Here is a 16,489-nt window from a genome sequence, read left to right as displayed (position 1 = left end):
TTGCTTCCACGTCTTGGCTATTGTAAACTGTGCTGCAATGAACATTGGGATCCATGTATCTTTTCAAATTATGGTATTCTCTGGATGTATGCCCAGAAGTGGGATTGCAGGATCATATGGCAACTTCATCTTTAGTTTTGCTCGCTTTTTATTTTTTATTTTTGGCTGCACTGAGTCTTGATTGCTACACGCAGGCTTTCTCTAGCTGCAGCAAGCAGGCGTTACTCTCTACTTGCAGTGCACAGCTCTTCATTGCTGTGACTTCTCTTGTCGCAGGACACAGGCTCCAGGGCGCGTGAGCTTCAGGAGTTACGGCATACAGGCTTTCTCTAGTTGTGCATGAGCACAGGCTCAGTAGTTGTGGCCCACAGGCTTAGCTGCCCCGCGGCATTTGGGATCTTAGTTCCCAGACCAGGGATTGAACCCATGTCCCCTGCATTGGCAGGCAGATTCTTAACCACTGAATCACCGGGGAAATACCAGTGATCAAAGTAAAAAATACTTTTTAGTTGTTTAAGGAAACTTCCTATTCTCCATAGTAACTGTACCAGTTTACATTCCCACCAGTAGTGTAGGAGGGTTCCCTTTTCTCCCCACTCACTTCAGCATTTATTATTCGTAGACTTTTTGATGTTGGCCATTTGGACCATGTGAGGTGGGTGATATTTCAGTGTAGTTTTGATTTGCATTTCTCTAAGAATTAGTGACGTTGAGCATATTTCCATGTACCGTTTGGCCACTTGTATGTCTTCCTTGGAGAAATGTCTGTTGAAGTCTTTTGCCCATTTTTTGATTAGGTTGTTTTGTTTTAGGAAGAGCCTTAAAAAGAAGACCTGTGAAGGTAAAAGAGGAGTTTCCCCAGGGAACTGGGAGGGTGGGGGAGATCCAAACCACAAGTGCAAAGGAAGAGAGATGAAAAACACACAGACTTAAGGGGAAATAATTCAGTTTTAATAAAGGAAATGAGGCCAGGTGAGTGGGAAGAGGGCAGATCTCAAAATCTCCTGCATATTCTGCAAAGAAATGCACATTTTAGCTTGATCACTCTGACATCAAGGTTGGGACAGGAGGGAGGGTGATTACTAAGAAAAGCAAGGCAACTATCCAAGCAGAGACAATTCAGATACAAAGCGAGCCTCCAGGGCAGTGAGGATGGAAAGGAGAGGCCACAGTAAAGACAAACTCTGCAGATAAAATCAGAGGACCTAATGAATGTGGCGAATGAGACAGAGGGAAGAGACTAGGACCTCCTCAGTCTTCCGGCCTGAGTAATCAAGTAGACGATGGTATATTCACTAAGAAATGTAGGAGGAGGCGTGGATTTTCTGGGAGAACATAATAAATTCAGCCGAGTTTGAAAACATGAGCATGGAAATGCTGAGCCTGAAGTGACGGGAACACCACGGTGAAGACTGCAGTGAGCTGAGGGGCAGGACACAGAGGGGACACTCAGGCCCAAGGTCCAGACTGGTGATGGAAATTGGGAAGAAGCTTGGAAGTCGCCAAGCCGTCCTCACAAGAAGTAAAAAGTGGGGCACACTGTAAAATCAACAACTTTTCTCGGACCCACTAGAGAAGCAAGGCCACAGAGCAAACAGCCAACCCCGAGAATGGAGAAGCAGACGGGAGAACGCAGGGTCTCTCGGCTGTGCATAGCAGAGACCAGAAGCGGGGCAGGAAACCTGGGCTGTAGCTGAGGAATAGTTGGAGCTTCCGTGAGGACAAGTCTGAGAGTTAAAAACTCAGAAGACCCAGTCATAGGGGCCCCCCATACCGTTTTGTGAAGTTTCCCTTCGGGAGCTCAATCAGGTTTCCACAGTAAGTGTCAGAGAAAATCCCCTCTTGCCTCCAACAAGGGAAGTAAATGAGGAACCATTCTGAAACAAGCTGAGCACTCCCTCCTCAAGGAAAACCCGCTAGCTAACCAGAGCCCAGCCTCCTGTGTAGCATCGGAACCCCGCTGACCTCGGGACAGGAAAAGACCCAACTCAAGCTCTCTCTAGCCACCCAGTTCTAACGGAGGTGGAGAGAAAAAGCTGAGAAACATTTGGGACGTTCATGGTCCAGGGGCACAGGCTCACTTAAAAGACAGACCAACTCAGAGGATCATAGAACACTGTCCCTTACCCCACAAACACCTCACCACCACATTCCGAAAGGCCTACTTACACAGCAGTTCCTTTTACCCAATGCATCACGTCTGGCTAACAAGGAAAGAGTAACAAGGCACACCAAAAGGCAAAAAGCACAATTTGAAGAGACAGCGCAAGCATCAGAACCAGATGTGGCAAGGATGCGGGAATTATCAGACTGGGAATTTAAAACAACTATGGTTAACATGCTAGGCTTCCCTGATGGCGCAGCAGCAAAGAATCCGCCTGCAATGCAGGAGATACAGGAGACGCCAGTTCAATCCCTGGGTCTGGAAAATCCCCTGGAGAAGAAAATGGCAACCCACTCCAGTATTCTTGCCTGGAGAATCCCACGGACAGAAAAACCTGGAGGGCTACAGTCCACAGGGTTGCAAAGAGTCGCGACTGAGCAGGCACACACACACACGTGATTAAAATGCTAAGGTCTCTACTGGACAAAATAGACACCAGGCAACAACAAATGGGCAATGTAAACAGAGATAAAAATCCTAAAGGAAAAAAAAAAGTCTAATTCTATGTTTTAAATATTAATACATATAAATATATTCAAATATGACCTTGAAGTGTATATAATATCAAGATATGGCTAGTGGTTTTCTCAAGTTTATCTCTGCTGGCTTGGGCAATTTTTATTTTCCTCTTTATGCCTTTCTACATCTTCCAAATGTTCCACAATGCATACGCATTTAGAAATCAAATGCATAGAGGTTTCTAATTTTTTTTTTTTTGGCTGCACTGGGTCTTCATTGCACTGGGTCTTCATTCCTCTAGTTGCAGGACACAGGTTTCCCCTGTTGCAGAGCACAGACTCTAGAGCTTGCAGGCTTCAGCAGTCGCAGGGCACAGGGCTGAGTTGCCCCACAGCCTGTGGACTCTTAGCTCCCCAACCAGGGACAGAACCCACATCCCCTGAGTGGGAGGCAAATTTCCAACCACTGGACCAGCAGGAAAGCCCCTTTGATTTCTTTTTGAAGATCTAAAGTCTCTAGGAGTCAGAATAAGCTAGGGCTAACTGAGATAGTTTGAGATGGCTGAGATGGAGCCAACAATCTCGCCTCTGTTAAAACAGACAGTGAGGAGAAAGCAGATGGACAGGACCCAAATGAAACTGCTGCAAAAGGGAAGGGGGAAGAACAACCTGAGCGCTCCTGACAAGTGGGAGGGAACACGTGATTTCCTGGACTCAGCTAGGGTTTCAGATGCAAGTATAACATCAGAGGAAGAGAGGACCAAGAAGGAACAAATGGGAGGAAAAAAAAAATTCTTAAGGCCCCTCACTGCTTTTTCCACCCACATGAGCAGTGGTAAAGGCCAGTGGTAAAGGCCAGAAGGAAAGTGGTAAAGGCCAGTGGTAAAGGCCAGAAGGAAAGGCAAGTGTCAACTCCTATCCAAACTCAACTGCTTTGATTTCCAGATTAGATAAGGCTGAGGAAACAAATGAAAGGTCAAAGCACCTCCAAGGAAGGCAGTGCACCAGCAAGGCAGTGGGACACATTCCTTACAGAGCAAATCCATAGTGAGGATGCTGGAATGGGCCAGCATGTTTCCTCTGATGGCTTTAAGTCTGAGCTGAATGAAGCAAGTGATAGCAATGGGCAGAAATGGATCACGTGCCAGGCAGAAGGCACCGATCGGCGGGGATGAAACATGGAAGGATGCTGTGATGGTTAATGACAGGTGCCCAATTGGCTAGGTGATGTGGCCCGGCTGTCAGATACCAGTCTAGATACTCTGAGAAGGTATTTTTAGATGTGATTAACATCTAAGTAAAGCAGATTATCCTTCTTAATGTGGATGGGCTTCATCCAATCACTTGAAGGCCTTAAAGGGAAAGACTGCTGCTGCTGCTGCTGCTAAGTCGCTTCAGTCGTGTCCGACTCTGTGCGACCCCATGGGCCGCAGCCCACCAGGCTCCTCCATCCAGGGGGTTCTCCAGGCAAGAACCCTGGAGTGGGTTGCCATTGCCTTCTCCAAAGGGAAAGACTAAGGTTTCCCAAACCAGAAGAAATTTGTCCTGAAGACTGCCTGGTTTTCTAGTCGGCTGGCTTGCCCTACAGATTTCCGACTTGTGAGCCCCTCAATGGTGGGAGCCAATTCCTTAAAATATAAATCTCTGATTCTTGCTCTCTCAACACAGATTGTATTATGCTAAGTCACCTCAGTCATGTCTGACTCTTTGAGACCCTATGGACTGTAACCCGCAACTCTTCTGTCCATGGGATTCTCCAGGCAAAAATACTGGAATGGGTTGCCATTTCCTCCTCCAGGGCATCTTCCCAACCCAGGGATCGAACCCGTATCTCTCATGTCTCCTGCATTGGCAGGCGGGTTCTTTACCACTAGCACCATCTGGGAAGTATATACAGGTATAAACATAGATATAGATGGGGCATCCCCAGAGGCTCAGAGGCAAAAAAAAAAAAAAATCCACCTGCATTGCAGAAGATACAGGAGATGCTGGTTTGATCTCTGAGTCCTGAAGGTCCCCTGGAGGAAGGCACGGAAACCCACTCCAATATTCTTGCTCTGAAAATCCCATGGACAGAGGAGCCTGGCGGGCTAAGGTCCATGAGGTCACAGAGTTGGACATGACTGAAGTGACTAAGCATACTACAGCACATATAGTTATAAAAACATATACATATACAGGTATATTTTATACACACACATACATCTACTCACACATAGGTATATCCTAATAGTTGGATTTCTCTGGAGAATCCTAATGCAGATAATAAAAGATGAACAGTGACCAATAGGGCAGAACCTTGAATGGGATTGAAATTGGTAAAAGCAGGGCAGCAAAAAGAGACTGAAGATCCCCAGATGTAGGAATGACATGACGAACAATACATTTAATGAAGAATACTTTGGAATCTATAATATGTATAATATGAACTAGATCAGAGGGAAGCTACAGTTAGAACACATTTAGTGAAATCTAGGCCAAAGCAGTCTGGGGGTGGCTGTGGAAACAAAAGGAATCTGATGATGCAATAAGGACACGGCAAACATCTTAACAGGCATACTTTGTACTGCCAAGACGTATAAACTCTACAGGAACACTGTTCATGTATAAAGATACTAACTTACCATACTTGTCTCGCAAGCCAACAGTACACCTAAAGACTCCACCAAAGGCAACGTCTTCACCAAATATTACTGAAAAAAATAAAGAACACGTTGTATCTAATCATTCGTAAATGATTCTAACAGTGAGAAATAAGTAATGTAAATGTCTACATATGAAAGTAGAAAACAGAAATGGACTCCGAGATCTAAATCAAGGTTTCCCAATTTCGACACGAGTGGCACTTTGGACTGGATGATTCTTCTGTCCTATGTGTTGCAGACACAGAGCGACATGCCTGGTCTTCGTCCAGTGGGTGGGCTGCTGACCACACAAGCGGTAACAGCCGACGGGGTCTCCAGACAGTGTGACATGTAAGGGGAGGAGCCTCCGTTGAGAAAGAAACACTAATCTGGAACCTCGAAAAGTAGTCAAGTAACTTAACAAGCCAGAAAGCAAGAGGCAGAGCTGTGACTCACACTCTAGGCATATGTGTCCCTCGGGCAGTGGCTTTTGAGGGGTGTTTCTGTTGGCTTGGGGGTGGGGGGCGTTAATGATTCCTCCCTTTTTTAAGGAATCCTGTGGATCCTTTTTAAAGTCTTTAATTGAATTTGTTACAATATTGCTTCTGTTTTTATGTTTCTGGTTCTTTGGTTGCAAGGCATGTGGGATCTCGGCTCTCCAATCGGGGATCTAACCCACACCCCCTGCATCGAAAGGCGAAGTCTTAACCACTGGACCACCAGGGAAGTCCCCTGATTTTCTTTTTTTTTTTTTTTTTTTTAATATACAATATACAGTGAGAGTCAGCAATTTGAAGAAGCAGAAGGAACAGCATTTCAAGCTGACAGAATAGTCACAAGTAGGAGAGTGACATAGACAGCAAGTATAATGGAATGTAAAGAGCAAGGCAAAGAATAGTTCTGGTGAAAACTCAGGGGTGCTACATAGGCAAGGCAAATTAAACTGACTAAGGGGATGTTCACAAAGCTGAATTCTAGTCCCATTAATGCACCTCACCAGCTTCAAAGACCTCGAGAAAATAACTCACCCTTATCTACGTGACTATATCAGTCATTCTCTTTCAAAACAAAGCAAGTCCAGCTCTCACTTCTCCTAAAAACTAACCTGCTTTCCTCTTGACCTTTAAACCAGAGATTCTCAAGGGGAAACCCAAGGTATACTAAATATACGTATAAAGTCAAGTCAATCTAATTTAGAAAATGCACAGCAATACAACCCTTTTTATATCAATAATTCAATATAATAAGATAAGGTACTTATAAAGTTAATTATCAATATTAAAGTTATTTTCCAAAAAAATCTTACAAGCTGAATGATAATGTATCCCAAATGAAAGCACAGAACTAAACTCTCATTTTGTATCAATAAATAAATAGCTGAACAAAGTGATATTTTCCATTTTTTCTATATGCTAGAGAAACAGTAGCACATATTGTAAAAGGTGTTATGTTAATGTATTATCAGGACCACACATACCATGGAGGAAAGTTAATTTAATGATGTCAGTGTCAGATATACATGAGAACTAATTCATAATAAGAGGATAAAAATGTGTTTAATATCATGATTTGATTATTTAGCCTTAAGCATCTGTTCAGATCTTGTAAAAATTTCAAGTAGATATAATGCTATTCATTGAGCTCCAGACAAATATTTCCAGCAAATCTTCGATTCTGAATTAACACAACTACCACAGTCAAGCGAGGCTGCCCTGGTGGCTCAGCAGTAACCAATCTGCCTGCCAATGCAGGAGACGAGGGTTCGATCCCTGGGTTGGAAAGATCCCCTGGAGAAAGAGATGGCAACCCACACCAGTATTCTTCACTGGAAAATCCCATGGACAGGGGAGTCTGGTGGGCTACAGTCCATAGGTTGCAAAACAGCTGGACATGACTTAGCAACTAAACAACAACAACCACAGTCAAGCACAAAGAAAGTTTACCTGCCGTAGGATCTTTGGCCAATGAGTTATCTAAGGCACTTGTTACTGCCTGGAAGAGATTCATTTTCTGAGTTTGCCCTGTGAAAATTAAAACAAAAAAAATTATGTATTATAACGAATTACATAACGAATCACATATTACAATCAGTTTTTTAATAGTCAATTAAACTTTGATTAAAGCCAAGGTAGAAAGGAAAGCATGGAATATATTACACAAATTTACTGGATTATTTACCATGGTAAGGTCTCTGTGGAAGATATAAAAGCAATACAACTTTAAGATGCTTGTTGAGGAGGCAAAATTGAAACATATTAAACAATTTAAAAACAACTATTTAAAAAAAAAAAAGGAAGAAAGAATTCAGTGAAGTTGAACAAATATGTGTCCATATAAATAAAAGCTATAGAAAGTCAGTAAAGAGAAGCAAGCAGAGTGGGAGGGGTCTGGGAAGATGCCCTGGATGGGTTTTAGGAACATAGCTCATAACAAACACACATGACCAATGGCATGTGTTAAATGTGCCAATAAGAGCAAATAGCCATGGGCCATAAACAATGAGAAAGGCTAAAAGAACTTCAGTGCAGAGAACTGCTAGTGTTTGCAAAGTGAAAGTCACTCAGTCGTGTCTGACTCTTTACGACCCCATGTACTATACAGTCCATGGAATTCTCTGGGCCAGAATACTGGAGTGGGTAGCCTTTCCCTTCTCCAGGGGATCTTCCCAACCCAGGGACTGAACCCAGGTCTCCCGCTTTGCAGGCAGATTCTTTACCAGCTGAGCCCGCTAGTGTTTGGAGAACTCCACAATCCCATGCCTTAACACAACAGCTTGGTCCTTTCTATTATCTTATTGCTTAAGTAGACTCTCTGCCAGCCAATCTCTATCTCCTGAAATGGGCTGTTAAGAGGATTAAATGGAACAATAAATGCACAGAACAGTGAAGAGTGCATGACCAGTGAGCGCTGAATAAATATTAGCTAATTTTTGTTAGACTCTGGACTGTGTCTGTGTCCTTCATCTTGACCTCGGCATTATTCTGAATGGTACGAAGCTTTATTTGATAAAGTTCCAAATGTCAGAATTCAGAAATAATCATGATTTTAGGGCTTTGATTTAAGCCTCAGTGCTGCCCAGTGCCCATGGTCTTCCAAGAAATTTAGGGTCAAATCATCTGTGAAAACACAACTCAGAGCAGAAAAAGGCTCCTTTCTGCCTGTGTCTTCTCTGATGTTCAGGCTCTGTCTCTGTAGCTCAGTTGGTAAATAATCTGCCTGCAATGAAGGAGACCCAGTTTCAATTCCTGGGTCAGGAAGATCCCCTGGAGAAGGAAATGGCAACCCACTCCAGTATTCTTGCCTAGAGAATCCCCATGTACAGAGGAAGGAGCCTGGCAGGCTACAGCCCACGGGGTCGCAAGGGTCGGACACAACTTAGCAATTAAACCACCACTGTCTTCATGTCAGCACCTGATCCATGCACCTTTACCCATAGCCATGCAGCTATCAAATCCCTCCAATGCCTGCTGCTTATTCCCCTACCACTGGCCCACCTAAACTCTGTAAACCTCAGCTGCCTGTGTATCCTCAAAGCCAAGGTCTAATTCCCAGGTTGGATCTGCTGTTGCCTTCAACCTGCAGCCATGAGTCCGTGGTCACCTGTCCTTTTCCTGGAGACCCATACCCAGAACAGCCCGGCTCCACAGCAGGCTCTGACTCAGGATACCTCCAATCTGCCATCTTCCATCGACACCCAGCCTTCTGATTCTCTGTCCAGCTCTGGGCTCACATGTCTTTCTGATCCCTTCCACCACTGCTGAATGACAGTCTGTATCATCACCGGCTCAATGCACATAAGTTTGAGCAACCTCCAAGAGATAGTGAAGGACAGGGAAGCCTGGTGTGCTGCAGTCCACGGGGTCATGAAGAGTCGGACACAACTTAGCGACTGAACAACAAATATTCAATCAGATCTGCCCTGCTGCCTTCTGAACCCATAATAAAGCCTGTTTCTACTCATATTTCTGGTGTGGAGAATAGGAATTTATTCAAGAAATTGTTGTCATATCACCATCACACTCCATGTCCATAATTACCTCACAATTTATTTTTCTTCAGGCTAAGCCTATATCATTTAATAGGTACTTTGTTTAAATCCTTTTCTCCATTTTAGAAAAATTCTTGGAAGAGTTGACTGGTGCCGGTACTCAACTACCATGACATTCCCACTCCTTCTCCTCTTTCAAACATTTCCTAAAGTAAGATTTTTATCTATGAAAATCTGTGAGGATTTTCACAGCTAAGACCCGAAGGAGGATGAAAATGCCTAAACATCTATGCTAGTATTTATTTCAAGTCTGTTGATCATTTGAATTAATACTGAATGCTCCTAAGATATCTCATTGAACTGCAGCTTGGCAAGTTTCCAGTACAAGAATAAAGTAAAGACTCTAATAATAAAAATCATACAGAGTGAATCTGGACAGTATTGCTTGATAACCACAAAGAATTTGCTCATCTTATATGAAAACAATTTACAAGTAAGGGTATTTAAAGGTTATATTTCCATATGAACACATAATCTTTCATTCCTGAATACTTATTTTTCTGAACAGAATCAGAATTTGGGGGTTTTGGATTAACTACTATTCTATTAGATGGTTTTAAAAGCTTTAAATGACAATTTTTAATAGAACAATATTTACTTTTTATTCTTTTTAAATATGCAGTATGATTTCAGGACGAGTCAGGAAGAAATCATAAGTTATTCAGAGGTAATATCATTTAAATATTTATTTTCCTTAGAATTACTTATTTTCCTGGAGGTGACAGCAAAAACTATTGATAAAAGTATGCCTAATCTTCCCTCCTGATAAGATAAGCATACATTGAGCATATCTAATCAGAGCTGTGCCACTGGGAAGACTTTCAAAAAAAAAAGAAAAGAAAAAGGTTTCTGAACACCACTACAAAATTATTAAATCCAGTTGCCAAATCACACAATTACCAGTATCATTAACTGGCTGCAAAATTTCAAAGCTGGACTGATGACTCTTCTTTCCTAAGACAGAAAGTTATTTCAAAACAAACTTAAATACACACAGCAGTGCAGTTTCCCAAGCCAAGGATGAAAGCTAAAGGGCATCCTCTGGTAAAATGGTGTGTCACGGTTAGATCAGAGCTGCTCCCCTGTGGCTCAGCTGGTAAAGAATCCGCCTGCAGTGCGGGAGACCTGGGTTCTGTCCCTGGGTTGGGAAGATCCCCTGGAGAAGGGAAAGGCTACCCATTCCAGTATTCTGGTCTGGAGAATTCCATGGACTGTATAGTCCATGGGGTCGCAGAGTCGGATATGACTGAGTGACTTTCACTCACTCACTGAGAGCTGCTTACTCAAAACTGTCCTCAGTAGAACATCATGAACAAACAGGTCATCATCTGGCCAAGAGGCAAAAGAAAAGATGATCAGTTTTGCTAATTATTAAAGAAATGCACATCAAAATTACAATGAGGTATTACCTCACACTGGTCAGAATGGCCATCATTAAAACATCTACAAATAAACACAGGAGAGGGTGTGGAGAAAAGGAACCCCCCGCACCAACACTGATGGTGGGGATGTAACCCACACTGGAAAACAGTATCAAGTCCCTTAAAAAACTAAAATTAGAGCTACCATATGATCCCACAATCCCATTCCTTGTCATATATCCAGAGAAAACTCTAATTTGAAAAGATACTTGCAGTCCAATGTTCACTGCAGCACTATTTACAATAGCCAAGACATGGAAGCAATCTAAATGTCCATCAACAGACAAGTGGATAAAGAAGATACAGTACATATACACAATGGAATAGTACTCATCCATAAAAAAAGGAATGAAATAATGCCATTTTCAAAAACATGGATCAACCTAGAGATTATAATACTAAGTGAATTAAGTCAGAGTTCAAAGCTCAGTCTTGTCCGACTCTTTGTAACCCCATGGACTGTAGCCCGCCAGGTTCCTCTGTCCATGGGATTTTCCAGGCAAGAATACTGGAGTGGGTTGCAATTTCTTTCTATAGGGGATCTTCCTGACCCAGGGATCGAACATGGTTCTCCCTCACTGCAGGAAGAATCTTTACCATCTGAGCCACCAGGGAAGCCCAATTAAGTCAGAAAAAAAAGACAAATATCATGTTATCAGTTATATGTGGAATCTAAAATATGCTACAAATGAACTTATTTACAAAGTAGAAACAGACTCACAGACATAGAAAACAAAACTTATGGTTACCAAAGAAGGAGGAGCCAATAAATCAAGAGTTTGAGATTAGCAGATCAAACTACTATATATAAAATAGACTGTATAGCACAGGGAACTATATTTAATATCCTGTAATAGAATAAAAAATATTTTAATTTTAAATAAAAAGTAAGCCAGGTCATTATCATTGCTGTAAAAATAAAGTGGCATGCTGGCAGGATGTAAGGGACATAATAGAACATAAACTCCAAGAGGGCAGAGGTTCTTAAGTGCCTTTGATCAGAGCAATGTGCTCAGACCTTACAACAGTATCTAACATGTAACAGGTGCTCAGTGAATATCTGCTGAGTGAATGGCTGAGCAAATAAACTCATGAGGCTGTTTCTTAAAAATTAAAAAATACACAGAGCAAATTGTTCATCAACCACTTAAAAACAGAGGAATGGAGCAGGGAAAAAACTTCTACCAATGTCACAATCAACGACAATTCCAGGCAAAGGGGAGTGAGGGAAGGTGATCCTGCAGAACCAGTCTGATGAGCAGTCCTCAGTTATTCTCAGCAACTATTCCCTTTGTAGCCCAGGGCAGCACGGAAGGGAGACAGAGACAATCCACACAGCTAAAGCACCTGAGACCACGGTATACCAGTCACTCCCTGTGTGACTTTGGGAAAGCTACTTTACTGACATTCAGCTTCCTTTGCTACAAAGCATGGATAATACTATCTAATAATGTAGGACGACTGTGAGAATTCAGTGAGATAACTACTATCAAATGTCCAATATTTATGGAGCATCTACTCTGCACTGGTTAACCTTCCCTCCCCCACTCAATAAGATAATCTATGCAATTACTGGTGCCTGGTACACATTGGGCCAGTAATTGCAGGGATTATCTTACTGAGTGACCACAGCGACCCTCTGAGACAGTACAGACAAGGCAACAAAAGCTTAAGACTAATGCACACGGCCAGTGTCACAATGCTAAGTTACAAGGTGCGGGCTAACACTCTCTTACAGTCACATAAGGGCTAAAGGACTCAGTACATGTGAGGCACCCATGTGTGTCTGGCAGATGGTGAGCACTGATCAAGCGTCTGCTCTCATCCTGATCTTCACTCTATGGGGTACCATGAAGGGCTTGGATGAGCAACAATGATGTCAGTCAGAAAAGGAAGCATGGAGTAGAAGCAGAAATGAGGAAGGACACACAATGGAGCAATCCTGAGTAAGATGAGCAGAGACACGGAGAGAACGATCTGCTCCCAAAGGTTGCCACCTTTGACATCAGTGTTTTGGTGCCAGATTAGAATCAGACCAACCCACCTCATAGTGCTGTCTTCTGCCCACACTGCCAATGCTAGAGACACAACGTTTGTGTCCCCCCAGATGCTGATGTTGAAACTTAATTCCCAATGTGATGGTATTTGGAGGTAGGCCCTGTGGGTGGCGATTAGCTCATGAGGGTTGAGCTCTCAAGAGTGGGATTAGTGCCCTTATGAAAGAGACCCCAGAGAGCTCTCTCACCCCCTCCACTATGTGAGGACATGGCTAGAAGATGGCTAAGAACCAAGAAGCAGATCCTCGCCAGACACCAAATCATCTACCAGTGCTGCGACCTTGGACTTACAGAACTCTAAGAAATAAATTTCTGTTGTTTATAAGCCACTCAGTCTACTGGTATTTTTCCTATAGCAGCCCAAAAGGACTAAGCCCTCTCAACACATCCAAAATTTAAGTCATCTCTCTCTCTCTCCAAAAACATGCCTCTCCTCTGGCAGCCCTCATTTCTATCAGTGAGACCACCACTTGACCATCCTTTTGGGCTCCCATGCTGAAAATGTCAAGCCAACTTGGCTACACCTTCCCCTGACTGACACCCCAACATGCAAAACAGCAACAAATTTGGTCAATGCCTCCCAAACGCACAACCATTCCCATGGACACTCCCCAAGTTCAAGCAATTATATCCTCTACATGACAATTATTGTCTCTCGATCTATGACTCACCTCTCGATCTCCTTACTTTCCCTTCAGCAATCCATTCTATAAACTTGCCTAAGAATATAACATGAGTACATCTCGGGCCACTTTCTTGCCAAACAGTCAATGGCCCTTCATCACCCACAGAACACTATCTGAACCTGTACTTAATACATCAGCGCAGTGAAAAGCACATTGCAGATATTCAATCTTTTCTCCTCCCTAACTTTTGTTCTAGTTTTCAAGGCCTCCATTTACTTTTCCAAACTTATTTCCTACCCCTTCCCATTTTCCTCCAAATAAACTAATTCCTATTCCTCATATAAACTTCATGCTTTCTAATCTCTTGTTACTTATATTGTTCCTGACACTAAAAATTCTAATACAGTAAGTCCCCTACATGTTAACCTTCAAGTTGTGAACTTTCGAATATGTGAACATATTATAAACCTATTACAGTACAGTACTATATCACAGATTGAGTTAGTTGGGTACCTAGGCTAACTTTGTCGGACTTACCAGCAAACTGAACTTCGCACATGCTCTCGGAACAGAACTCATTGGTACCTTGGGGATTTACTCTGCCGGAAAGAACACCCTCATCCCCACAATACAAGGACTCTTCCTTCTACACTTGACCTTTGAGAGCTGCCTACCATCCCCTGCTCAGAACATCCCAACCACAGTGGCTTTCTCGGGTCCTACATCACAAACTCACCCCACCCCAGGGACTTCACCCTTGCTTGCCCTTGTTTCTTCCTGAAAAACAAACTTGCCCTCTGGTCCTTGCAGAAGTGAGTCCTTTACCTTTTTTTTTATAGTACAGTTTAAATGTCACCTCCTCAGAGTCCACTGTGCCCACTACTCTATTTAGGGAGGCCCTTTCATGTGTCAAAATAATCAAAATAAAAAGATAAAAATTCTTTGCAGCACAAATGAAAAGCAGAGAGATAACAATATATTAAGACAGAGAGAGAATAAATATATTCATTAGTATCTTTACCACACAAAACATTAGTACATTTGTATAGGAGGCTTTGGAGTTAGACACGTCTGGGTTCAAATTCTTGTCCTGCTACTTATCAGACTTGGTCGAGCCACCAACATCTCTAAGCCTCAATTCTCTCATCTGTAAAATGAGCATCAGTTCAGTTCAGTTGCTCACTTGTGCCTGATTCTTTGAGACCCCATGAACCGCAGCACGCCAGGCCTCCCTGTCCATCACCAACTCCCGGAGTTCACCCAAATCCATTGAGTCAGTGATGCCATCCAACCATCTTATCCTCTGTTATCCCCTTCTCCTCCTGCCCTCAATCTTTCCCAGCATCAGGGTCTTTTCTAATGAGTCAGCTCTTCACATCAAGTGGCCAAAGTATTGGAGTTTCAGCTTCAACATCAGTCCTTCCAATGAACACCCAGGACTGATTCCCTTTAGGATGAACTGGTTGGATCTCCTTGCAGTCCAAGGGACTCTCAAGAGTCTTCTCCAACACCACAGTTCAAACACATCAATTCTTCAGCACTCAGCTTTCTTTATAGTCCAACTCTCACATCCATACATGACTACTGGAAAAACCATAGCCTTGACTAGACGGACCTTTGTTGACAAAGTAATGTCTCTGCTTTTTAATATGCTGTCTAGGTTGGTCATAACTTTTCTTCCAAGGAGTAAGCGTCTTTTAATTTCATGACTGCAATCACCATCTGCAGTGATGGTGCAGTGATGGTGCCCAGAAAAATAAAATGAGCATAATGCTCTTTAATTCAACAAGGTTCCTGGGAGGATTATAGACTGATGTCTGTAACACCACCTGGAATAGAGCAGCTGCTCAAAAATGGTAGGTAGCATTAGTATTGACAGAAAAAAGTATACCGTGTACAAACTTCTAAAGTACACAAAGACAAGGAACATTCAATTCACACAAGTGCAAAGAAATCTAGCAAACAAATATATGGGAACACATTCAATAGAAATGAAATAAAGGCATATTAAAACAAAAGTGCAGTTAGCACAAAATACCCCATAGTGAGTGAGTGAGAGAGTGAGTGTGAGTGTGTGTGCGTGCATGCACGCACATGAGCACATACAATTCTGACAACCAATTCCAAAATGTGGGTGTTTTAACATATCCCCGAGCAAGTCTCCAACCAGGTGTCAACTCAATTCTGATACGATCTCCCATAATGTCAGATCCTACAAGTTAAGGGCTCAGTCCTACAAGACTGCCCCTCCCCTCATTCAGGTGCCAACCCCACGTGCAGGTTGTCACCTCTGCTTCTGACCAATGGACATAAGATCGGAGGCTCCCACAACTCCTCTTTGGGTTCAATTAATTTGCTAGAGCACCTCACAGAACTCAGAAACATTTTACTTACTAGATCACCAGTTTATTACAAAATATATATAACTCAGGAACAGCCAGATGGAAGAGCTGCAAACAGCAAGGTGTGTGGAAAGATGTGAGATGGTCTCTGAGAGTGCCACTCCTTCGGAAGCTCTCAGAACCCTGTCCTTTGGGGTTTCAGGGAGGTGTCACTAGATAGGCATGGCTGATTAAATCACTGGCCATTGGCAATCCGCTGACCTGGAGGTCCCCCTACCCTTTCCAGAGGTGAGCGGGGTGGGACTGCAAGTTTCAACTCGCTAAGCACATCTGGTGAGAATCCGCATCCTTAGGTAACTTTGTGTGCTGTATGCTAAGTCGCTTCAGTCGTGTCCAGCTCTGTGACTCCATGGACAGAAGCCCCCCAGGCGCCTCTGTCCCTGGGATTCTCCAGGCAAGAGCGCTAGAGCGGGGTGCCATTCCTCTTCCAGGGGATCTTCTTGACCCAGGGATCAAACCCACATCTCTTGCATTGGCAGGTGGTTTCTTTACCACTAGCACACCTGGGAAGCCCCTTCAGTAACGTTAGGGCTTACCAAACAGTAATACAACTAAAGACATTTTTATTGCTCTCATCATGGGAATTTTCAAAGGTTCTGTGCCAGGAACAGAACAAACACCAGATATGTATTTCACCACAAATCACAGGGTCACAGCACACCTGTGATTTTAGCATGATACCCAGTACT

At 43.1% G+C, this 16,489-nt stretch overlaps 1 protein-coding gene across 1 annotated transcript in view; it reads right to left on the bottom strand.

The window, feature by feature from the left end:
- BCKDHB (branched chain keto acid dehydrogenase E1 subunit beta) overlaps positions 1-16,489 on the bottom strand; it is a 267,647-nt gene that overhangs the window by 248,421 nt on the left and 2,737 nt on the right. Inside the window, exons 2-3 of the mRNA XM_061131661.1 lie at positions 7,190-7,267; positions 5,247-5,315 (exon numbers count right to left, since the gene is read on the bottom strand). Of these exons, the coding sequence (XP_060987644.1) occupies positions 5,247-5,315; positions 7,190-7,267 (147 nt within the window). The remainder of the gene's footprint in view (positions 1-5,246; positions 5,316-7,189; positions 7,268-16,489) is intronic.

Source organism: Dama dama, chromosome 28 (assembly GCF_033118175.1).
Source record: "Dama dama isolate Ldn47 chromosome 28, ASM3311817v1, whole genome shotgun sequence".
Lineage (NCBI taxonomy): Eukaryota > Metazoa > Chordata > Mammalia > Artiodactyla > Cervidae > Dama > Dama dama.
Note: the sequence above shows the minus strand (reverse complement) of the source record. Positions and strands in the feature narration are given on the sequence as shown.